Genomic DNA, 24,619 nt, shown 5'->3' on the forward strand with positions numbered 1-24,619 from the left:
ATAATTTTTTATTTTTATTTTTTGTATTCCACATATTTACCTGAGAATGGCAACAACTAACAAGAACATTAGAGGACTACAAATTTCATCGTGTCTCTGAATGTCCCACGTTAATTGACAGGGAAAATAGTGTATTCAGAAGGGAAAAAAAAATCATGGTCGACATTCTAGATACCATGTACCTAAATGATCTTGGATAACCCCAGTCACATTTTGTTCTCTGTCTCACAAGCCTGTGGCCTCAAACTGTATATGGAGAAGCCCCTTCTGACAGAGCTCAGGAACCACCACAACTTTGTCAAATTTGGAGTTTGTAAAACTGACTGCCTTAGTTTGTAATTTCCTGACAATATTCTGAGAGGGAGGGAGGGAGGGAAGGAGGGAGAGAGAGAAGGAGAGAGAGAGAGAGAGAGAGAGGAGAGAGGTGTTAGTGTTTCTGGGCTCAAAAAGCTGAATTGGTAATGTGCTTCTCAGTCTGAATCTGGGCTAGTTTCTTCTCATTCTGATTAGGTATGTATGAAACCTGTTGTTCCATCCCTGGTGCCCTGATAAAATAAACTCATATAATGCAACTTGAGGGAGAAAGGGTTTATTTTAGCTTACAGTTCCAGAACACGACCATCACTAAGGAGAAGACTAAGACAGCAGGTCACATCACAGCCACAGCCAAGAGCAGAAAGAAACGAATGCTTAGTGCTTAGCCAGCTTGTGCTCAGCTGAGTTCACTTGGTACACAGTTTAGAACACTGCCCACAGTGGGTTGGGTCTTCCTGTATCAATCAATTACCTTAATTAAGACAATCCCCAACAGACAGGCACACAGGCCAACCCGCTGTAGACATCATTCCTAGACACTCTCTTTGCAGGTGATTCTAGGTGGTGGTAAGTTAACAGGCAAGCTAGTCACCATACCAGCTGTACATGGGAGGCCTGGGCCACACCCTGAGAGTGACTGAGGTCTCAGCAGGACCTAAGAACATGCGTTATAACACATTCTCAGGTGAATCTGTTGCTTGCTGGCCTGGGAACCTACCATGAGAACCTTTACTACAGTGCAGTGAGTGTAGCTACATCAAGGTATATATAGTCTGAGTAGCACAAACCCTAAATTCTTGGGACTAAATAGGTTTTGGATTTAAGATCTCTTTTTTTTATTTTGGAATATTTGAAGATATGTAATGATAAATCTTAAGGATGGGACCCCAGTCTAAACACAGAAAAATACTTTATTTCCATACTTCTATAGTAAACTAGATATGACCTTATGCAATATTTTGTAATAAGTTTGTGCACTTTGCCTGTGACCCATCACAAGATTGAGTGAGAAATTTTCGACTTGTGCTATCATGCTGATTCTGAGAATATTTCAAATTTTTGGAGCATTTTAGATTTCAGATGTTAGGATTAGGTCTTCTTAATCCATTGGCAAGGCAGTAAATTAAAATAAAATTTAATCGATTATGAAATAAATGAAAAGCAATTAATCATTTGAAAAATGCTCCCATGCCTTAATCCTTCACAGTTTGTGTCTATATATTATATATATTTATGTATATAAATAAAAATATATGTGTGTATAAACATCTCATCACCTGGCTCCTTGTACCACCACCTCCATCATCTCTTTTGTGTGTTTGTCCAGCATTTAGCTGGAATATTCCACAGCTGGAAACCTCTAGCAGGGGAATCTTTTCTTTCTCAGATTTCCCCTCATCTTTGCCTAAACTATAAACCAAACCACAGCAGAACCATCTTTCAAATTGCTTGAACAACACTGTCTTATTTGTTCCTTAATCTTCCTGTGTTAGTTTTAGTACTTAGAGGCATTCCCATTGAAAAATGATCTCTATAGAGTCCATGGGGTGAATAGTTTGCTTTACAATGAGTAATGTCCATTGCAGATGTCCCATATTCAAAGGACACATTTGTGAATTTATTAGTGAATTGTGGGAAAGGAATATTTGAATATCTAGTTTTGTTGTTAAAGGGAATAGTATTTCTTCTTTAAATGCAGTTGGGTGGATCGATCCTCATCTTCTGGTACCATATATTCTTTTCGTAAAAGACATCTTTTTATGGTGCCTCTGTGATTAAATTTTAAAGAAACCCCTCCCCCATGTAGCCAGTTTAGATTGTAGGCAGAATCCACCCTCTAGTGGCCAAATGCAACATGAAAAGGTCGTAAGAGTGAAAAAAGAGGAAGGATTGCATGTTTGTGGTTTTTTGGTTTTTTTTTTGCATGTGACTGGGTTGTAACCTAGTTCTGAAGGCAATCTTAAGAGATGTCTTTTCAGGCCATGGTTAATCAATATATTGCTAGATAATTCTCAAGATGATAATCAAGTTTAAGATGAATCACCTTTACATAGGCAAGTGCTTCTGTGAGGCAGGTTCTCAGCAGAGCTCACTTGACTTTTGGTGCTCTTTATAACCATGGCTGTGCTATCCACAAGACATCAGCTTTGTCCTTACATGTGGTTTGGAAGGAGAATTCTGCTTGCTACTATAGATAGAATGCTGGTGGTTCGCTCTAGTCCAGTGCTATTAACATTTTTCCTTCAAATATGATTTATGATGTATATGTTAGAATTCTGCCCTCACTCCAGCTGTGTGATCACACGTGCACAGACCAGGAGTTAAGCAAAAGGTCTTGCGTCTTACATCATCAGTGTGCGCTGGCGACTATGTACACCTGGCGTGGTCATGCAATCAGCACATGTGTGGTGTAGTTCCATACTGGGGGCCCTTAAAAAAACCAGCCACAGACCTCACCCTCCCTCCCATTCTGCTAAGCTCTCTCTCCCCCCACCCCACCATCTTTCTCTCTCTTTCCTCCCCAGGCCTGGTCCTTTTTGTCCCTCTTCCTAATAAAGCTCTCTGCTACAAAGTAACGGGTTCTGTCGTGACCGTGACCTTCTCACCAGTAACCAGTGCTGCCACCAGCACTGCTTATAATTCATTTCAGTATATACTTGATCTAGAGAAACTTCTGGGTTTTAAACAAAAACTTCCCTGCTGATTGAATAGTATAATCCTTGTTTTTTAAAGTGTTTTAGCGATCCCTCTTGGTGTGGTGGCTGTTTCCTGTGTCTGAAGAAGGCTTGTCCTTCCCTTTATAGACTTGGAGAGTTCCTCTCATCTCATCTCTTAAAAAGTCTGTAATGAAGTCAGGCCTTTTCTCGTTATTCACTGTTCAACCAGGGATTAGATGTGGTCATCATTTCCCTTATAATGTGAGGCAGTATTTAAATTTGTCATACTACATATATCAGGAAAGTGGGGATGATAATGTCCATTTTCCATTTTGGAAAATGTTTTTTCAGGCATTTTAATGCATATTTGTTCAAACCAGACATTTGAAAAAAAAAAAAAGGAACTCTTCTGCATTTATGAATTCACAGGTTACTCTGCCCTATGATTTCATTTCTTAGCAAATTTAATTCACCCCATTTGACCAGGTGTATTCTCTATTTACTAATCTGTGTTCCTAAGGAGCATAAAATGTACCATTATAAAGAGAAAATGCAGAACGTGCGTTTGGGTATTGAGCAGTGAGTCAAAACTCTACTTCCAAGTGGGAAACCAGATCCATCCTGGGGTTTACTCTCAGGGGATGAAGCTGAGGAAAGGGGGGCGGGTTTGAAAAGTCAAAGATAAACAGCATGTCTTATACTAGAAAACAACTGGTCATTGAGCCACTGGTTTGAGAGCTGGGCCAACCAGTTGTGTACTATGGAATACTGAGCTGGTATTTTCCATTTTTTTCAGTGAGATTGTATGTGTGTGCTCCCTATGTGATGTGGTGTTTTAGAGCAATGGCATCTTTTAGCATTCAGATACTCAGAACTTTTACAGTGTGTGTGAACCTGATGCTCATTTCTGGAGCACGACTCTTAGGTTGTCGGTTTAGATAATATTTGTACCTTGGCCTGTTATGCCCAGATTTCGGGGAGCCCCAAAAGACCACCATAGAGACCAGATCCCATATGTAAAAGCAAAGAGCCTTTATTTTAAGCTCGGAGCTTGGTCTCTCTGTCTGTCTGACACAGTGAGCAGAGAGCCTGGAGCCAGGGCAGGGTGAAGTTTTTATTGTAGCAGAGAATTAGGTGAGGGGATTTTCAGGGTTTAGGACCCTGCGTGGCTGACATTTGTACTGGGAATGTTTGGAATGCCAGATATTTCCCCTTAGATGCAGGCCCTCCCTGGGTGGGGTCAACTTATGGCTTTTCCTGGGTCCAGAAGTTGCCGTTCACAGCAGCTGTGTCTGGGCCTCTAAGCCTGTCATGACAGTTGTGTGGTCAAGGTGTTTGGGGCCCTCCCACAGGGCCACAGGGCCAAATGACCACATCGCAAATGGATCAGGTGCTTATGGACCAGACATTATGCTAGATGCATCCCTCATGGGCAGGGTCAAGTGTTTGTCCTCTTGATGACAGGACAGGAACCTCCTCCTTGTACATGCATCCTTTATTGTTGCAGATTGTCACATTGATGAAGATGTCACTCATTGGGACTAAGCTGCAGTCACATACCTGGGTGGCCTAGAGGTCCTCACATGTAAACACTCAGTGTCGACTTACAGAAAAATATCTAACAAATAGAAAATGATATCAAGTACCATTTTGTTCACAAAGGATAACTTGGGAAGCACAAATCCTACAGTGTTGAAACACCTCTCAAACTCAGAAACCTCACCTGCCTCTACAGGTGACCCTCTAAGAACAGTGTCCAAGGACATTATACCAGGAGGTGATGCAGATCATTAGGAACCCTGACATTTCTGTGAGGGACCCTGCTCTCTGCCTGCTCTGATTTCATCATATTCTGAACTAATCTCTGGGCTTTCCCATCTGTATTTTTTGTTTGTTTATTTCTTGTCTTCAAGTTGGCATCTCTGGGTCCTCCCCTCTCCTCCCCCCATTCCTATACATCCTCTGGCTCCTTGTTTTTATGAATTACTTAATTTTTATTAGTGTGTGTGCACACATGTGTGCATGATGTACATGGGTATACATGCTATGGCATATGTGGAGGTCAGAGGAAAATGCCTCTACCTGTGGAGCCATCTTGCTAGCCCTACATATCTTAAAAGCTGTAGCAGGATCCATCTCTTTAGCATCTACTTCACTCTTTGGCAACAGAATCAGAACTCAGCAAATACTCATGAAACAAACTCATTTTTCTCAGATCATTTGTTTTTCTGAGAAAAACTGTTAGTCCCTTTTGCTCACTTAAGGTTAGCTTCTAGAAAGTGCTTTGCATTCTTTCCTGCCCCCTCACTTTCTTCAGCCACTTCTCGATAATGGATTTGACTATGTTCAGAAGTTTGTAGAACAGAAACTGGCCTCAGTTAATGCCCCCTCTTCCCCACAGAACATTGTTGCAGAAGTTCAAGATAAGACAAGGCAGGAGTCTGGCTTGACCCTCACACTCTCCTCATATGCTACTCATCACCAGGTGTTTCTGGTTTACTTTTCAAGTTGCTCTTAGCAATGCACTGGCACCACCTTCATCCTTGATGGGATCCCTGCCCATCATGGCAGCCTCCTCAGTGGTCTCTCTCCTCCCAAGTGTTTGAAGTAATGTTCTGCCCTGTAAAATGAGGGCGTCACCCAATATCTCCCAGTGCCCCGGGGCTCCCTGCCTTAAGTAAGTCTCATTTGAAAGCTCATTTTCATTAACATAATAGGATTATGTCCTCTGTGCCTATCTCTCAACTACTTTAGGTGAGGTGGAGGATTTGATCTTCTGAGAACTGGTCTAGACTTGAATCTAAGCCATAGATGATCCCATTTATCTGCTCACACTGGAAAGAGGGAAAGACTTAAAGTGTCCTTAAACCTTCCGACTCACATCTCACTTACTAAGTTTGACTACAAAGCAAACACAGGTAAAAAGAAGTTCTTTCAAGCTGCTTTTGCCCTAAATTCAGGTGCAGCTGGGGTCTGAGCAGCGAGTCTTGGCATGTTTGGCCTGAGCATATGGCTACTGGGTTTGGATGATCTTGCCAGGTTTTTTTCTTTGAGGCAGCATGAAGCACGAATTGCCCCCTTCTTTCCCCAAGGTGACAGGAATGCATGAGTTGCTGGAATTTGTCACACAATGTATGAAAGCCATCTGGCTACAACCAGAGCCTTAGAGTTGGGATTTTTCAGAGGGTGACAACATGATGGACCAGGCGAGGCAAAGAACAAAGGAGTAAACAGTGTGGCCTGCAGCCATCTTACATTGGTGTTTGAATCATGTGGAGCCTGTGGGGGAAGGCGAAGAGCTGGCCTTGGGAGGGCTTGCTTTCCAATGGAGCGAGTAGGATGAGCGCCACTTCAGACCAGAGCAGCAGGTGTTTGGGAGCATTCTCTTCTCCACCACATCTGGGCTGTGGTCTCCTTGCCTGAAAAGTAGGGGTAGTCCTTCCTGGAAAGTGGCTCCACCACCCCATTTGCTGGGGTGGGTGAGGCCAGATCACCCCCAGTTCTCAGTGTTCTTTAGAGGTACAGAACCAGCAGAGTGTGTGTGTGTGTGTGTGTGTGTGTGTGTGTGTGTGTGTGTGTGTGTGTTCATCTGTTCATCAGAGGGATTTGTTAGATTGGCTTGTACAACTGGAAGATGGGATAGTCCAGAATGACTATTGATGTGGGAGAAGCAGAAACCCCACTAGCTTCAGTTCAGACAGCTACCTTATGCAGCCCCACACTGACACCAAAGGCCTACAGACTCCTTGGAGGGTTCTCTGCATTAAAACATGGAAGAAGCTTCAGCTTGATGTCTATGGGCAGTGGCAGCCGCACCTTCTCAGGGTGAGCTTGCACACAACGGCTGGCTTCCTATGTGTGGTGATATGAATAAAAATGGCCCTCACAGTCTCATATGTTTAAATGCTTAGTCACCAGGGAGTGAAATTCTTTGAAAGGATTAGAAGGTATGGCCTTATTGAAGGAAGTGTATCATTGGGGTGGGCTTTGAGGTTTCAAAAGCCCATACTGAAAGGATAAATGGCACTGTTTGTTCGGCGGAAGAGTCACGAGCCATGGTTACCAGAGTTAGAATGGGCTTTATTAGAAAGAAGAGGGGATAGGACGGAGAAGTCAGGCCTGGCAGAGAGGAAACAGAAAGAGAGGCGTAGAGAGAGAACGTGGGGGGCGTCTGTGTGTGGCCTTTTAAGGTGGGGACGCAGTTGCCCGCTGATAACGTAAGGCATTAAACCTGGAAGAGTTAGAGCAGGATCCTTACACATACCAGGCCCAGGCTCGCTCTTTCTCTCTCTCTCTCTCTCTCTCTCTCTCTCTCTCTCTCTCTCTCTCTCTCTCTCTCTATCTATCTATCTATCTATCTATCTCTTTCTCTATCTCTATCTCTCTCTGCCTGTGGATCAGGATGTAGTTCTCAGCTACTGCTTCAGTGCCATGCATGCTGCCTTCATATTCATGGACTACCCTCTGAAATTGTAAGCAAGCCCTCAATTAAATACTTTCTTTTTTAAGAGTTGCCTTGGTCATGGTGCCTCTTCATGGCAGTAGAATAGTAACTAAGACACTGTGTTTCCTCTTTAGTCCATCAGGTCCCCCAGCCTGTGGGGTGGTTTTATTCACATTCAGGGCCAGTCCTTTTCCTTCAGTTGTTCTTTTCTTTGTCCAACTTCTCTGATAACTTCCTCCTGCATACATGCTTCACTCACCCTGGAGGCATCTTTTAATACAGTCAACTTGATAATCAAGAGTGACCATCACATTCAGCCTGGTGGCAGAACTGCAGTAGACTTCTCAGTACCTCAGAACCACCAGTAGGGGTACTAGGCTTGCTCTTGCCATTATCCCATTGGTTCGTGTAAACTTAGTTCCAGATGAATCCAGCGTTTATCTCCTTTTGTGGAATAGCAATGCTGGAGATACCCAGGGCTGGTATTATAATCAGATTTCAGTGGCAGGTGAAATCTGGGGACTGATGCTAATTCTTTTTTCTCTGATAATTTCTTGTTCACTCTTTGCAACAATTTGGAACTTCATGTCCCCAGCTCCCTTCAAATCATCCTTACCTTAAAGAATCTAGGATGGTGGTTCTCAAAACAAACGTCTATCCTTCACACAATGACCAGAGACAATTTGATAATCACACCTGGAGTAAGAAGGCTGCTGAAATCTAGCGTGTAGAAGTCAGGGGTGTGCTTAGCACTCTACAGTTCGCAAGAAAGTGCCCAACAGTGAAGTGTGATAGGCTCCAAAATATCAATGCAGTATCATATTTTCTGCCTCCACTTCTACTTGCATATATTCCAGAGTCCCCAGTGGATGGCCTGACACCATGTGCCAAACTCTTTCTAAATGGTCATCTTCGGTAACATCTAAGATCTGGAGATGCTCAAGTCCCTTGTAGAAAATAATATTGTATTTGCATATAGTCTATGTACTTCCTTTTGTATATTTAAAGCATCTCTAGGTATTTCATAATTCCTAATAGTATATAAACATTGTATCATCAATGGTTGTTTTGTTATTTTAGTTAGGGAGAAAATAATTCTGTATATGTTTAGTCAAATACAACTTTCCTTCCAAATAGTATTTAGCTGTGGTAGGCTGAGTCCTTGGATGTGGAACCTACAGATACAGAGGACAGGCTATACTATGGGGTTCAGCATGGGTACACTGGTATGATTCATGTCCCACACAGGATGAAGAGAGATGGTACTGAGAAGGGCGTGAGGTTTATAACTTACTGGTAGTTTATTTCTGTAACTTTCCATGGAAAGTTTTCAGGCCACAATTTACTGTGGGTTGGTTAATGAAACTGCAAAAACTAAAACTTGAGATAAGGGGAGAGCACTGCAGAGACATAATTAAGAATTATGTCTGGATAGGGATGTTATGGACTGAATTAGATCCCTCCCCAAATTCATTTTTTGAAGCTGACTCCAGTGTGATTATCTATGGAGATAGTACCCTTAAAGAGGTGATGAAAGAAGCTGGGAAGACAGCTCATGTATGAAATGCTTGCTATGGAAACATGAGGACCTGAGCTTGGTGCTCACAACCTACCTGATGGCTCACACAGTGCCGGGGTGGGGGGCAGGGGCGGGTGGTGACAGGTAGATCCCTGGAGCTTACTGGCCAGCCAGGCAACACTGTCTCAAAAATCAAGGTGAATAGCACTGAGGAGTGACATCTGAGGTTGACCCCTAGCCTCTGCACACATATACAAACCTGTGCACTCTATACAAACATGCACACGCATGAACACACATGTAAAGAGGTCATTAAAGTTCAACAGGGTCCCAAGGGTGAGGTTGTAATACAGTACTTGTAGTAGAATACCCTAGCAACCTTCGTATGTAGAGGACACAGCAAGAGGTGGCTATCTGTCAGCTAAGGACAGATCAACTGGATGTCCTTGTTCTTGGACTTCCATTCTGCAGAACTGTGAGAATTAAGTTTCTATTATTTAACTGATCCAGTCCATGTTGTTTTGTTATGGCTGCCCTAGCAGATCGACACACTAGACCATGTGTTTTGGAACAACATGAGGAAGTTTACCCTTGATTTCTCCTCTACAAATTGAAACTAGTTATGCTCTTTTGTTGTTGTTGTTTTGTTTTGGGGACAGGGTTTCATTAGGCCTATGCTGGCCTTGAACTCACTGTGTTGTTGAGGATGACTTTGGACTTTTCATCCTCCTGCCTCTGCCTCTCCAGTGCTGGGATTATAGGTGTCCACCACCACACCTAGTTCATGTAGTACTGGGGACGACATCTAGGGTTTTGTGCACAGGAGGCAAAGCACTCTACTAACTGAGCTACATATTTCCGTTTGAGTTTTGGTAAAAATTTAACAACACACGCAAAAGGTCTGTCTTAATTACTATTCTGTTGCTGTGAAGAGACACTATGACCAAGGCAGATTATAACATAAAAGCATTTCATTGGGGCTTGCTTATCTTTTTGGAGAGTTAGTCCATGACTATCACGGTAGGTAGTGTGGTGGCAGGCAGGCATGGCACTGGAGCAGTAGCTGAGAGCTTACATCCTGATCCTCAGACAAGAAATAGGAAAAGAGAAACTGGGCCTGGTGTGGGCTTTTGAAACTTCAAAGCACACCCTCAGTGACACACCTCCTCCAAGAAGGCCACACCTCCTAATCCTTCCCAAACAGCACACCTACTGGGGGCCAAACATTCGAATGCATGAGCCTGTGGGGGCCATTCTCATTTAAACCACCACAGGGCCTGACATCAAAGCAGGCACCACTCACTTGTTACTGCACTTGGAGAACCTTGCAAGTAGAAACCTTGCTATGCTTGCTATGTGGCTTTGTGTCTGGGGTGCCTGGGACTCCTGGAATGTCATAGGCACATGTGAGCTGTCAGTAGCATTTTGGATCCAGTAAAATTGTTCTGATTTGGTAGATTTCCCATCCAAGAAACTGTTGGCATGGTTGTGAAACAGCAGCCATAGCCTCAGCCTTCTGTTCTAGTAGAGGAAGAAGTGTGAGGAACTCAGTTGATGATTTTAGACACTTCCAAATTGTAAGATGGAGCTCAGCTGAGGGTAGAGTGGTGACTTCACATTGCAAGGCTGGGGTGATGGCTCATTTGGGGAAGTGCTGGCTGCACATACTTGAGGACCTGAGTTCAGATCCTCAGGACCCATGTAAAGAGCCAGGAACAGCCGGGCGGTGGTGGCGCACGCCTTTAATCCCAGCACTCGGGAGGCAGAGCCAGGCGGATCTCTGTGAGTTCGAGGCCAGCCTGGGCTACCAAGCGAGTCCCAGGAAAGGCGCAAAGCTACACAGAGAAACCCTGTCTCGAAAAACCAAAAAAAAAAAAAAAAAAAAAAAAAAAAAAAAGAGCCAGGAACAGCAAGCAGCAGATATCTACAGCCTAAGCATTGGGAGTGCGGGCAAGGGCAAGACAGGCCCATCTTCGGAGCTCACCAAATATCCAGTCTAGCTGATCTGGTAAGCTTCAGGTTCAATGAGAGACCTTGCCTGTGGCCTTCACATGCACACCCAGATGCAAACACGGATGCCCTGCTCCATCACTCTGCTTTATTCCCCTGAGACAGGGTCTCTCACTGAGCCTGGAGCTAGGCTGGTGGCCAGCAAGCCTCGGTGAGCCTCTTATCTCTCTGCCCCTGGCCGGCAGTGCTGAGGTCACAAGTGTGTGCTGCCATACTGGGTTTTTTTAAATGTGGGTGTTAGGTTCCACATTCAAGTCCCTATGCTTGTACAGCAAGTGCCCTTATCCACAGAACCATTTCTCTGGCCTCTTCTATTTTTTTTTTTTTTTTTTTTTAAAGTTCCTTGGACTAGCCAAAGTTTTCAAACCCTGGGCTTACTGCCCTGGGCTAATTTGTTTGTCTGAATTAATTATCAGCAGGGGGTGGCCGCCTCATTTCTCAGAGCCCTTCTCTTTTGGAAGGAATGCCTTTTAATTCAAACAGTACAACGTAGGGCTCTTTGGCAACTAGTGTAAAGGGTGCCTTGACATTTCTGTAAAGACATTTAAATGTTACTGTCTCTGAAGAAACAATTTTAGAATATGAAACCTTTACCCCCACCCCCACCTAGGCAAGGAAGAAAAACATCACCGGGTTAATTATATCTGTAAAATAACTTACACGCTTGCTTTTCATGATGCTACTAGAAGATCATGGTGCTACTTGCAAATTACAAAATAATTATGGATAATTTGATGAAACTTGCTTTGGATTTTTGTCGCTGTAAATGACACCTTACTTTAGAGGACAAGGGTACGTGGAAAGCCATATATTATCCTTCCTGATTGGTAAAAGATCTGCTGGGAGACAAACAGTTGGAACAATATTTCCCAGGAGAGCCTCACATGGGCATATCAAAGTCCTTTTGTAGGTGTGGGATCAAACCCAGTGCCAAGTACATGCATGCAAGCAATCTACCAACTGAACCATATCCTACTCTCATAACATGTTCTTATAATTAGAAAAAGGAGCCCAAAGACACTTAATTCTCTGTTCCTCTCTCTGTATGTGTGTGTGCGCATGCGCACACATGCACGCAGGTACATGTGCACATATGTGCATGAGTGCGGAAGCCAGTTGTGTTATTCCTCAGGCACTGTCTACTTTTTTTTTTAAGACAAGGTGTCTAAGTTGGGGTTACTATTGTTGTGATGAAACACCATGACTAAAAGCAAATTGGGGAGGAAAGCGTTTATTTTTCATTGAAGGAAGTTAGGACAGGAACTCAAACAGGGTAGGAACCCAGAGGCAGGAGCGGATGCAGAGGCCCTGGAGGGGAGCTGCTTACTGGCTTGTTCTCCATGGCTTACTCTGCCTGCTTTCTTATAGAACTCAGGACCCCCGGTCTAGGAATGGTACCACCTGCAATAGGCTGGGTCCTCCCACATCAATTACTAATTAAGAAAATACTCTGCAGGCTTGTCTACAGCCTGATTTTTTTTTTAAGTATAGCTTCCATTTTATTTTTCCAAGGTGTTTCTTGTCCTTAGGAAGCTGCCTCTTTACATGGGCTTTAGTCGAGGTTGAGGTGCAGCAACCAGCAGGTCTAACTCGTGGTGGGGTGTTTGGTCCTTCTGGGCTGCAGGGTCAATTCCTGGCCACCTTCCTCTGAATGACACAGCTCACACAGCAGAGCAGCATGATGTAGGTTGGGGAAGCACATCAAAGACACTTGCTTTGGCTGTGTCCCTGACAGCAGCAGCCTCTGCAATGTTCTGAATGATGAACTTCTTAATGGCCTTGTCCTTGGGCATGCATCAGGCACAGTTCATGCAGCAAATTGGCTGTATATGGCTGAGGCCCTTTGTGGCACTGTTTTTTCTTCTTTGGGTCATCTTGGAGCCAAGACCCCAAAGAGCCTACAGCCTGATCTTATGGAGACATTTTTCTCAGTCAAAGTTCCCTCTTCTCAGACGAGTATAGCTTATGTCAAGTTGACATAAAACTAGCCAGCACACAGGATCTCTTGCTGGTCTAGAATGTGCCAATTAGGCTAGGCTGGCTGGCCAGCAAGCTGCAGGGATCCATCTGTTTCTACTTTCCTAGTACTGGATTTACAAAAGTGTGCCTCCATGCCTGGCTTTTTTAATTTTAATTTTTTTTCTTAATGTGCATTCTGGGGAATAAACTCAGGTTCTTGTGTTCACAAGACAAGCAATTTATATTGGCTGAGCTATCTCCCCAGCCCCTAGTTCATTATATGTAGAGTATTTATTGTGATAAGAAACATACAGCATGAAGTCTAACTCCTTACCATGATTTTAAAGGTACATTGCAGAAGTGCTTGCCATGTGCACACTGCTATGCAGCACATCACTGAAACTACACTACACATTGGCCAGCAGCTCCCAATTTCTCTTTCTCACACCCCTGGAAATGTCTTTTCTATGTTTTGCTTCTGTGAGTTTGACCTCTAGCTGTAGGATTGTGCAGAGTTTGTCTTTCTGTCACACCTTGTATGATGTCTAGATGGTCCATGTTGTAGCCAATGATAAGATTTCCTTCTTCTTATATCCCAAATATCATTCTGTTGTGTGGACACAACACATTTTCTTTAGCCATTCAGCTGTTGGTGAACGGTTAGGTTGTTGCCATATTTGGGGTATTATGAATAGTGCTGCAATGGATGGAGGAGGGCTAATATTTCCCTGAGATTCTGCTTTTAATTCTAATGGATAAATACACAGAAAACAGGATAGCCTAACCATATAGCATTTTTATTTTTAACCCTTTAAGAACCTGCATATTCTATTCCATGAAGCTGTACCATGTTATGCTCCCACCAACACTACACAAGAGTTCTATGATGGTTAAATTTAATGGTCAACTTAACACAATCTTGAACCACCTAGAAAGAAAGTCTCTGTTTCTTTGGATTGTTTATGTCAGGTTAGTCAATGGGCATCTTGATCCCATCAATTAAAGTGTGAAGACCTACCTACTATGGGTAGCACCATTCCCTAGGAAGGAGAACTTGGGTTGTGTAAGAATGGAGAAAGTAAGCTGAGCACTAGCATGCATGCATTAATTCATTGCTCTTTGCTCTTGACTGTGGGTATTACTAGGTTCTTTGAGCCCCTACCTCCATGACTCTCCTGAGACAATAAATTCTGCCCTTGAATCATGAGCCAAATAAACCCTTTCTCTCTTAAATTGTTTTTGTCTGCTATTTTATCACAGCAACAGGAAAGGGAACAAAAATGGGTTTCAGTTTCTTCTCATTTTCAACAACTCTTATAATTTTCTATTGTTTTTCTTTCATAGATGGGCATCCTAACAGGTATGATGTGTTTTTCAATGTAATTTTAATTTTTACCCCCTTGATCATTAATGATGGTGATGATCCCTTCATATACCTGTCCACCATTACTAGTATCTTATACTACACACAAAAGTCATGTCATTTTTTTTTTTTTAAATAAGTGATTTAACATAAGATGTTATAAAACTCTTGGAAGAAAACAACTAGGAAATCCTTCATAGTTCTTGGCAATGATTTCTGGAATATGACATCAAAAAGCATAGGCCATGGTGCTGATTTATTCTATAGAGTCAGATAGTAGCTATTTATTGTTGGCAAGTTGTTGGGTTTCTGCTGTTACAGTGGAAACAGGTGCAGACAGTACGTATATGGATGGATTTGGCAGCATCTTGATAAAGCTTTATTTGCCCAAACAGCCTGGGATAGAGTCCGCTTGTAGGCTGTTGCTTGCTGAACACTAAGACTTTTGTGCCTGTGTACTGTTGGATGCTGAGCCAGCTCTCCTCAGTTGATGCCAGGAACAGCACCCCCCACCCCTTAATGACAAAATGCCAAATGTCCTCTAGGGGGCAAAATCACTGCTAGTTGTTGACCCTCTTACCTAATTGGCTGAGATAACCTGATAAATACTCTCAGGAGAGCTGTCCTAAGATAACAAAGCATAGGATAAGGTAGAAGAAGAGTCAAAAAACCCATGGTGTATTTGTCTTAGGTAGGTCAAGGTTGCCTCAAAGGGACCATTATTACCACCTAAATTTGGAAAGTGGCTCAAAAATAACTGCGATGGTAACACAGTTGCAAAGTGCTCTGTTGATAATGCAAATATGAGCTTAACCTACTTTTGTGATCAGTACAAGAAACCACATCGAACACACTAGCATGTTCTAATGGAACTCTGAGTCTGAGGGCTTTCTGTGTGTCAGAAAGACTGGGTTGTGGGGTGGGGACAGCCAGCGAGTCCAATTCCCACTTGGGCAAAGGTTTATTTTTTCTGCTTATCTGAATTCAGAACAAACACAGTCAGAGGGAATTTTGAAAGCACTCGCATGGTTCTCATTGTTTGGACAGGGCCAGACAAAAATGGCCTGTTTTCACAGCAAATTGGCAATAACACGTGTTTTGAAAGTTGGAAACAGCATAATGCCTCATTTCAGAGAATGGTGTCTTCTTGTCTTGTAGAATAAACACCTGTTTTGTAAAATAGGAGCATAAAAGCTGTCTTTATAAAAATTGTTGGGTTTCATTTCTATTATTCTTCAGTAATTAAAAAATTAAGTACAATTTGAAATCGTATAACATATAGATTTGTGTTTTTAAACAAACAAGTAAACAATAGCGAAACAATCTTACATCTCAACAGAGCTTCAGTTAGGTCCCTTTGAGTTCACTTTCTCTTTGGATTAGAGGGGAAAAAAAACTTCCTTCTTTAAGAAAATTTTCTTCAGAGAAGTACATTTTTTCTTATTAACATGGAGAAATAGTGTGGAAATTGTCCTTGAAAGGAGCTAGTTGTCATCACATGCTAGAAATGCTGCTATTCTCAATGTCTCTTATGACTAGAGTTGATACATTTGGTGACTGACTTTTCCAATGCCTAAAGCCTTGGAATCCTAAGGGCCAGTAGGTGGCTAAGTAGATAATTTCTTCTTTCCTTGGGGCCATGAAAAAATATGTGAAGAATTGTATTCTCAACAATTCACATTTCCGTGTACTCCCAAGGACCTCGCCCCTTAAGTCCCTCCTGCCTGGCCCCATAGCTTCTACTGAATACCCAGTTACCTTCTTTGCAGATCAACAGAATGTAAGATTTTATAGGATGCATCTGACAACAGCTTTTCCTCTCTGTCCCCCAGGTTACCATGGCCTCTACTGTGAGGAAGAATACAATGAGTGCCTGTCTGCTCCTTGCCTGAATGCTGCCACCTGCAGGGACCTCGTCAATGGTTATGAGTGTGTGTGCCTGGCAGAATACAAAGGTAAGCCATTACTTATGATTTCTTGGCTCTAAATGACCATATCACATGGAGCTCTCAACTTAGCATGCAAGCCCCTAACTGGAGCATGGATTTGTTTATAATCAACCAAATACTGAGACTGGGATGGTGGATGGGTCCCAGAAGACCCATTTGTAAGTCTCAGACTCGCTTCTGATAAGCTGAGAAACCCTTCTGCCTTTTTTTTTTTCTTACATGCATCTTTGTGCAATGCATATAAAGGTAGACAAGGGTTGTTAATGTATGCTGGCAGAGACAGGTCAAAGGCTGTGGCTGGAAACAAGAAAGAAGAAAACATGCTGTTCTCTATGGTTTGTTGGGTAAAAACAGTATGCCCTTGGTGAGGGAGATTGGGGAGTCTCATGTATTGGCAAAGATGTGAGTTCTTATTAAACAAGTCAGTTGGGAGGCAAATGTCAGTTCATCTGATTGGATGCCTGTTAATGTCACTCTGGAAAAACAGCTGACATTGATGGGGTAGTTATAGTGTATGGATCATGTTCTAAGCATGCACGTGCATTAACTCATTGAATCCTGCTGGCAGCCCCACAAGACAGATTGGTAATGTTATCTGTCATGAGCCAGCCAGTGTGGTTTGGTTCCTAAAGCCTTTTTCCCTGCCTTTACTTTGGCTTCTAGCCATGGTGTATGGATGGTGTGGCTTCATCTAAGCCCAGATGCTCAAGTGTGAGAGCCACAGCTCACAACAGCTACACCATGAATTCTGCTTGCTAGTCATTGCACAGTTCCCTAAGCCGGAACACCAGGGCTGGCTTTAGATTTTTGAAATACTTTTGTGGCCCTATTTATATCCATTTCCCTTAACCTTTCAACTCCTTTCACTGCTTACTTGATGTCTTCCATCTGCCTTTTGCTGCTTCTCTTTCATGGGCCCTCCTCTATTTCATGATCTTTCTGGAAAGCTCCAAGGACTGACACATATGAGGTGCTCAGTGAGAGCTCTGGATGCAGCTAATGCTGACCAGGTCTTTATGCCCAGTGCATCTGCTGTTTCATTTGGAATGGGATACCCAGTGACAACCAAGAAGCATCCACTTCCTCAAAGCCACAAGGGCAGACATGTTGGCTTATCTTTATGGCTTTTCAGCTTGGGATCTATCAGAGCATGGAGAATGAGAGAATCCATTTGATTCTGAAAAGAAGAAGAACAGAACAATGACTCTAGTGGTTTAGTTAGTTCATCTCAATTGTGCCACAGGTCTGTTGAGCCTGGACAATCTCAAATGGATTTTGGCCAATGATACAGAGATTTCCAGATCCTTCAGTAATAGAGTTGGTGCGGGCAATAGGCTTCAAACAACTAAAACTACCAATGTTCTTTAGTTTGTGGAACAGAACTCACCTTTATAATTAACAAAATCATTAAGCAGATGTATCCTGAACATGTATGTTCTTCTATCTCTTCTTCTATCCTTGACCTTTAGCTCACAATGGCCTTACTAAGCAAGAAAAATATAGTTGCATTTAAAAGCCTACCAATGTCCCTGAAAATTGTAAGGCTATGATGTTAACTTTTTCCATGTAGTTTCCATACATTTTCATTGTTGTTGTCCATATTGTTGTTTCAAAATCACAGCATGTCTTCAGAAGCCCTGTATCAAACTCCTCATTCCAAACACATACCTGACTCTACCTCTCTCTATAGGATAAAAGAAAATTATTATGTGTAAAATCTTCAAATATACCCAGTCACCCTTCCCTCCCTCCCCTCCACTGCTGTGAGCCATGACTCTCAAACTCTCAAAAGCTCACATTAGCTTCTGCCAGCAGGTGGTTATAGATCACTGCACCTTAACTTTCCAGCTTTTCAATTCTAGGCTTAAAGTGGGGCCCAAGACTTTGCATTTCTGACACATTCTCAGGCATACCTTTGCGAACTCCTCCCTGTAAGTGTATCTGAAATGACAGTTGCTGGAATGTCATTCTGTCCCCTGTTAGCTGGCCATGCTTCATCTTGCTTGAGTTCAATGCTTGCCTGTGTGCTCTGAGTTAGTAGCTTCTGTCCGTCTGAGAAGTTCTACCTAATTACCTTGCTGTTTGTACATCTGCAGTGTTGAGCATTTCTTTTACCTAGTGTAAGAAAGTGAAGATTCTAGAAAGAGAGCAGCTGAAGCCCAAATTCAATGTACTTGATCCTTTGAGGGAAAAGGTAATAGGAAGATGAGGTTCTCAAAGGATGTTATAGGAGCTGGGGAGTCCAACTTCTAGTCAGAAGAGAAGGTTCAATTCCAGGGAGAGCTGAGAACTTATGGAACTGATAAGTGAGGGGTGCAAAGGACCTCTGAGTTCATGGAGTTGAAGGGTATGCTGTGAACATACCATACATGACCTCAGGGGGCTGTGTCGTCACCTCATTTTGTAGACACTGGCTGCTCTTCAAGGGAGTTGCATAGTTTGCAGGCCCTAATCCTTTCTTGTGTGTCTGGAAGAGAATGGTTTTATCCTGTTCACACCAGTGGGCCCTGAGAAATCCAGACTGAGAGGCCTCTCTACTCTAGGCCACAGAAGACAGGACCCAGCTGACTGTCAATCCTGTCAATTTAAAAAGTGATGTGTCTTACTTAGAATGGAATTTGAATCTGGAGAGCACAAAGGTAGAACTCTTTTCTGATAGACATAAACATATGAGGAGATGGAGGTCATCGGAGGAAAGATGGTTGCTATGGAGAAAAGATCCAAGGGCTCTGAGGGCAGATGCTCCAGAAGGAGAAGGGTCAGGCCAAAGCAAGGCCAGTGCCAAGGACTATACAGGACCTCAGTAAGAGGAATAAACCTGGCTTGCAAGTGGGATAGATTCAGGGTGCCCAGTGAACACAATGTGCGAGTTGTCATTTCCTGGTAGATGTTCTAACTCCTAGCCTAAACAGAACATTCTATAAGATTTTTTCATGGGTTGTGCAGGTTGCATACAAAACAGAGAGAGGACTGGGAGATTGGGCAGCATGCAGCCATATTTGGAATGCTAAAGGACAGGGGTTAGAGGACCACCTAAATTTGAGGACAAAGGAAAGATAGTTCAGTTGGTGACGTGCTTACTTTGCAAATATGAGGACCTGCGTTCAATTTCCAGAGCCCACATACACAGCAGGTGGGGTAGTGCACTTCTGTAATCCTAGTTTTGGGAAGGCAGAGACAGGGGGATTGCTGGGACTCACAGGCCAGCCTGTCTAGCCTATTTGATGAATTCCAAGCTAATGAGAGACCTTATCTCAAATGAGATGGATGGCATTTCAGAGGCTGATACCTAAGGTTGTTTCTTGGTCTCTACATGCACACACATATACCTGTACACACCCTGACATGAACATATAATACATATGTGCATAAAAACAAGAAATTGCCATACACTCAATAATTCAGAAACCATGATATTATGTACCCTCTCTGGGACTGTGTTTGTAAGAAGTGTCCTCAGGAGACATTTAGATAGTGAAGGGGAAGAACAGGAGGGATGTGGGTAGACTGATTTAAGTGCAGGAAGTGACCCCGATGGATGAGAGCAATGTGACTGTGGTAATTTAATGTTGAAGAGAGTCTCTTAGAATAGGCGCAACTGCTATATTAGGTAGCTGCTGCCACGCAGAGGCTTGCAATACACCAGTGGCTTAGGACACGGCTTTGAATATACATTAGTTCTATCAGTCCAGGCATGGCTTAAGCAGTGCCATGCCCAGGTCCCTCAGGCCACTGTGCATGGAATAGCCTGAGCTCTGAGCTAAGGCTGGAATCCAGAAGGATAAGCTCATGAAGACCCCCAGGGTTGGACAGAATTCACATTCTTCCTTCGGGCTGTAGAATTCATGACAGCTTGCTTCATCCCTATTGCTCCAAATTTTCAGTGTCAGCAAAGGCCTGGGTCCCCTTAATGGCTTCCCCAGTCAGTGTAGGCCCACCTAGGATTTGCTTTCCAAGTAAGCCGATTAGGAACTTTAAATGTGTCTTAAAAAGCTCTGAACTTTCCTGTATGCTCTGGAATAGAAGTTCATATTCAGGGGGAGAGAATTACATGGGGACAGATCACAAGGGCTCATGGGGGGAGGGATTTAAATAGCCAAAGTAAAGTTCTATATCATTTTAATCAAATCTCTATGAGGTGAAGGAGTCACACACGCCTGTTAAAGACCTCCTCCCTAAGAGCAGATAGCGCATTAATTATCTTTTTTGTTGCTGGAGCAAAATACCTCACAATCTCAATTTAGGCTGCACCTTCACAGCTTCATGCACTGGCCTCTCAGAGCCTCCTTGCAGGAACTCCAGCCCTGTCATATATTGCCTGGTGTTAGTGGCTCTCTGGGACTTCGGCCCCAAACTCCGTGAACTCCTCAATCTTGCATTATCCATGCCTTCAGAACCAGTACCATGCAGTTGATGAGGTGCACCATGAAGTGGTGCTGTCAGTTTAGAATGAAGCCTGGCCCCCTTGGACTGCAGTTACACACACATCTTACCTAGGCAGTGGTTTTTGATCAGAGAACCTTCCCTTCCATGCTATTCACAGTTTAGCTTATGTCTGTCAACCAGATTTGCATTTTCACAAGGCACAGCTTTCCATGGGAGGGATGAGAGGAGTAAGTCGTAGTCATACCACAGCCCGGATACTCTCCTATCTTGAATTTCTTCTGCCAAACAAATGAATCCACTACCTTAGAAATTAGTCTCCCAAAAGTCCTCAGGGCACAGAGAGGATGCAGCCAGATTGTTTACCAGAATATAATATGGTTTGAGAACCAGTGTTCCTGGCAGTCTTTGTTTCTCCCTGAAATCTCATAAGCCAGGCTCCATGGTTGACACTTCCCTCCATATTCTGGTCTCCTAAACTCCTGGTGGAATGGCCTGCCAAACTCTGTCCATAGCTTTCCCCAGATTTTTTAGTCCCCAATTCCAAACTCTTTTGTGTTCATCTTGCAAACTAACCTCAAAAGCCTAAGAACTACCTGGTCAGATTTATCATAGAAACTACTCTATTTGTTTGGTACCAGTTTTCTATATTAATTACTTTCCTCTTTGATGTGACAAGAGCAATTTAAGGAAGAAAGGGTTTGTTCTGGCTCACAGTTTGAGGATGCAGTCTGTCACGGCATAGAAAGTATGGTGACAAGAAGATGAGGTAGCTGGTCACCTTGCATATGTACTCAAGCAGAGAGAAAATAAAAGTCAAGCAACACTTTTAAATGGACTGGCAAGATGGTTCAACGGGAAAAGGTGCTTGCCACACAAGCCTGGAAGCCAGGGAATTTAAAAATTAAGGATGCTAGAAAACATGGCCGGCTGAACAGAAAACAAAATGTTTGGACACATCTCAATGCATTCTACAGGAACAGTGACAATAAGAGCTCCGCTCTTCCCTGACTTTGCACGCTCCTCTGCTTAGAGTTTCCTTTCTCTTCTGCTTTTCTTCCAAGTGTCCTGAGGACTGGTCCAGATAGCACCTTTATGTCCTTCCTTTTTTTTTTTTGTTTCTTAATCATTTTCAGCTGGCTCATGTCCAGGGAAACTCACAGGGAACACATTGAAAGCTTGGCTGTGACATCCATGAGTCTTCCCCTCCACCCCTTTCCTGACTTGGTGTCCTTTGTCCATTGATCACTGACCCACCATGTCATTGGCTCCATCTGCAGCTCACTCTTGCCTCCCTCCCTTTTCTTTCCCTGTCTTCATTTAGTCCTGGCTCCTGGGACACCTTGGATGCTGTTAGGTTCTAGACCTCCATTCTTAGCTTCCCAGTCTCTCCTCTTTGCCCTCATCCACTCCTGTGTGTGCTTCCTTGTCTGTATCTGAAGTATTGATCTGCAAGCATGTGAGTTGACCTCTCCCATTGTCTTTCTGTTTGTCTGGACAATCCCATTCAGCCTTGTGTCCCATCCTTACTGGTTTCAGACTTCCCCTCCTGCCTCTTGACATCATGAACCCCGATGGCAGTGACTCCCTAGGTTCCTTCAGTTCTCTGCAGCCCTCATTATGGTGATGTGCACAAAGCAAGTCCTCAGAAGCCACATTTACTTAAAACTGTTGCTTAGGCTGGGAGTGTAGCTCAGAGGGAGAGTGCTCCCCTAGTGTTCCCCTAGCACGTGCAGGATCCTGGGGTCAATCAATGCTATGGCAAACCCCAAAACAGACGAGCAAAAGAACCTGTTGTTAATCACCTTAATTGAATAAAGAAAGCCAATTAGAACAGGTAAGATGTAAGTTTTTCCTGTGTTGCCTGTCACCTATATCAAGAGGAATGGAAGGGGGAGAGAAAGGGTGGGAAATGATGTAAATATAGTGTATTCATGTATGAAATTATCAACAAATAAAATATATCAAGGTAGCGAAAGAAAATGTAAGTTTCTACTATGGGCATGATGCTGTTAGATGACGTTATATATCGATGGACTCAAGCAGCCTCCTTTCTGCCACAAATATGGTGATTCTTCCTTCTTCATAATTTTAAAGCTAGTTAATGATGGATCTAAAATGACTTTTGTTTAGTGTTCACAGCCTCAGAAGTGTCAGAAAATCAAGGTATAGCTTCATGTTGGATTCATTTTTATTCCTTTACAGCAGAATAAACTTAATGATTAACCAATACTTATTTGGGATTTTTGTGACAAAGTTTATTTATCGCTTTTGTGTGTTGTGAAACTATGAGCATTTTAATCATTGGTATGCTATTTTCATAATTAAAAACTGAAGTGTTTTCTTTCTAACCTTTGTCACCAAGAATCCCAAACAAATATCAGCTAATCATTAAATTTATTCTGCTATAAAGAAAATGGACAAAAACGTTCATGGTAGACTTATTCATCACAGTCCATTTTAATTTTTATATTTCCTGAATTTTTTTTGTAGTGGGTAATGTCCCAGAAATTATATCACCATGTTAAAGGTGTGATGTGATCACACCTTTACTGTTGAAGCAATGATATTTATTTATTCATTTAGTTTTAGGTAAAACTATATCTTTTGTTCCATGCTACTTAAAGAGTGAACAGAGAATTCTGGACATTTTGTGTGCTTCTCCTGCACTGTGATCCATGCAGAAGTGAGTTAAGTCCAAGTTTTCCCAGTTCTGTCCATCACTTCACTAGGAGAACAGGCTGAGGCTGGTGTGTGCAATAAACTACATAAGGGACAATAAGTCTATGGTGGAGATGGCAATTGTAATTTCTGAAATGGTCCAGAAGATGGTGAGCTCAGTAACAATTGAAAAACTGGGGAAGTCTTCAAGGAGAAAGTAGGATTTGAATACAATAGGATGACACAAAGTAAAACTGAAGTGCTAAGAACACAGCTGGGGTGGGTGTAACTCAGGGATAGAGTATTTACCTAGCAAGCTCAGGGCCCTAGGTTCAATCCTTGGCACTGCAAATTGATAAAAAAACAGCAACAAAACAGCAATAGTCCTCCAAGAATAGTTTTAGTTAATTGTCATTACCTAGTTTACTTTTCTGGGAGATAAAAAAATAAATGATTTTCAGTTTTCAAACACTAATTTGGGGCAACAAAGATATATAATTGGCACATTGCTCTTTGTAGTCTAGATCATTTTAAAACTAGATTCAGGAAAGAGCCCTATTGGAATAGAATATTTTCCAGAAACATCATTGTCCATCCCTTAATCTGGGAAGTATGAATTATTATTCATTTTGACTGAATTGTAGTTTATTTTTGCTTGAGACTAAACATGTTTCATAATAGTGTGGGCTTAGTCCCTTGCCAATGGGTGATGCATATGTCAGTCCTCAGACTTCGCTTCAATGTGGACCTGGTTTCCCTGACAAAGTAGGATGTTTTTGAGGCCCATTTGGAATTTGGAATGATGTCTCATTCCTCTGGCAATCTCACCTGCATGTCAGCCAAAGTACACTGGCTGGCTGTCATCGTTCTTGTGAGGACAGGGCTATGGTACTGTAGCTGCAATTTCTTCCACGAACTAAGATATGTGCTCTGCTCTGAAGGTGCTCAGAGACCTGTGGAGGAACCAAGGAGGAGAATGGATACATTGGAATACGACCCAGGGAGTTCTGTGACAATGGAAATCACAGCAAGTTTTCAGTACACAATGTCTAAAACTGCTTTGCCTGGCAGAGTCAAGGTTCCCTTTATAGGGAAAGGGCATCTGTCTTGGGAATAGACTGAGGAGTTCAGTTCTGTCAGGCAAAGTCCAGCCCAGGAGGAGGTGAAGGTAGTATGTTTGGTCAGGGTGGCTGAGCATCCCAAGGAATGGCAGGGAAGGTATGAAGGTGGCCCTAGAACCCAAGAGGAAGGCTTGAACAGGCGAAGCACCTGGGCATATCATGAGTAACGTGGCCATCTGCTCTCTATATTTAGTCTCTAGTGCAACGCTACTCTGTTCTAATGACCTACAGGACAATG

At 42.9% G+C, this 24,619-nt stretch overlaps 1 protein-coding gene across 1 annotated transcript in view; it reads left to right on the plus strand.

Annotated features, from left to right (window-relative positions):
* Dner (delta/notch like EGF repeat containing) overlaps nt 1-24,619 on the plus strand; it is a 320,292-nt gene that overhangs the window by 261,989 nt on the left and 33,684 nt on the right. Inside the window, exon 9 of the mRNA XM_052750585.1 lies at nt 16,100-16,222. Within this exon, the coding sequence (XP_052606545.1) occupies nt 16,100-16,222 (123 nt within the window). The remainder of the gene's footprint in view (nt 1-16,099; nt 16,223-24,619) is intronic.

The sequence above is a fragment of the Peromyscus californicus genome, unplaced genomic scaffold (assembly GCF_007827085.1).
Source record: "Peromyscus californicus insignis strain IS unplaced genomic scaffold, ASM782708v3 Scaffold_21__1_contigs__length_65335640, whole genome shotgun sequence".
NCBI classification, from domain to species: domain Eukaryota; kingdom Metazoa; phylum Chordata; class Mammalia; order Rodentia; family Cricetidae; genus Peromyscus; species Peromyscus californicus.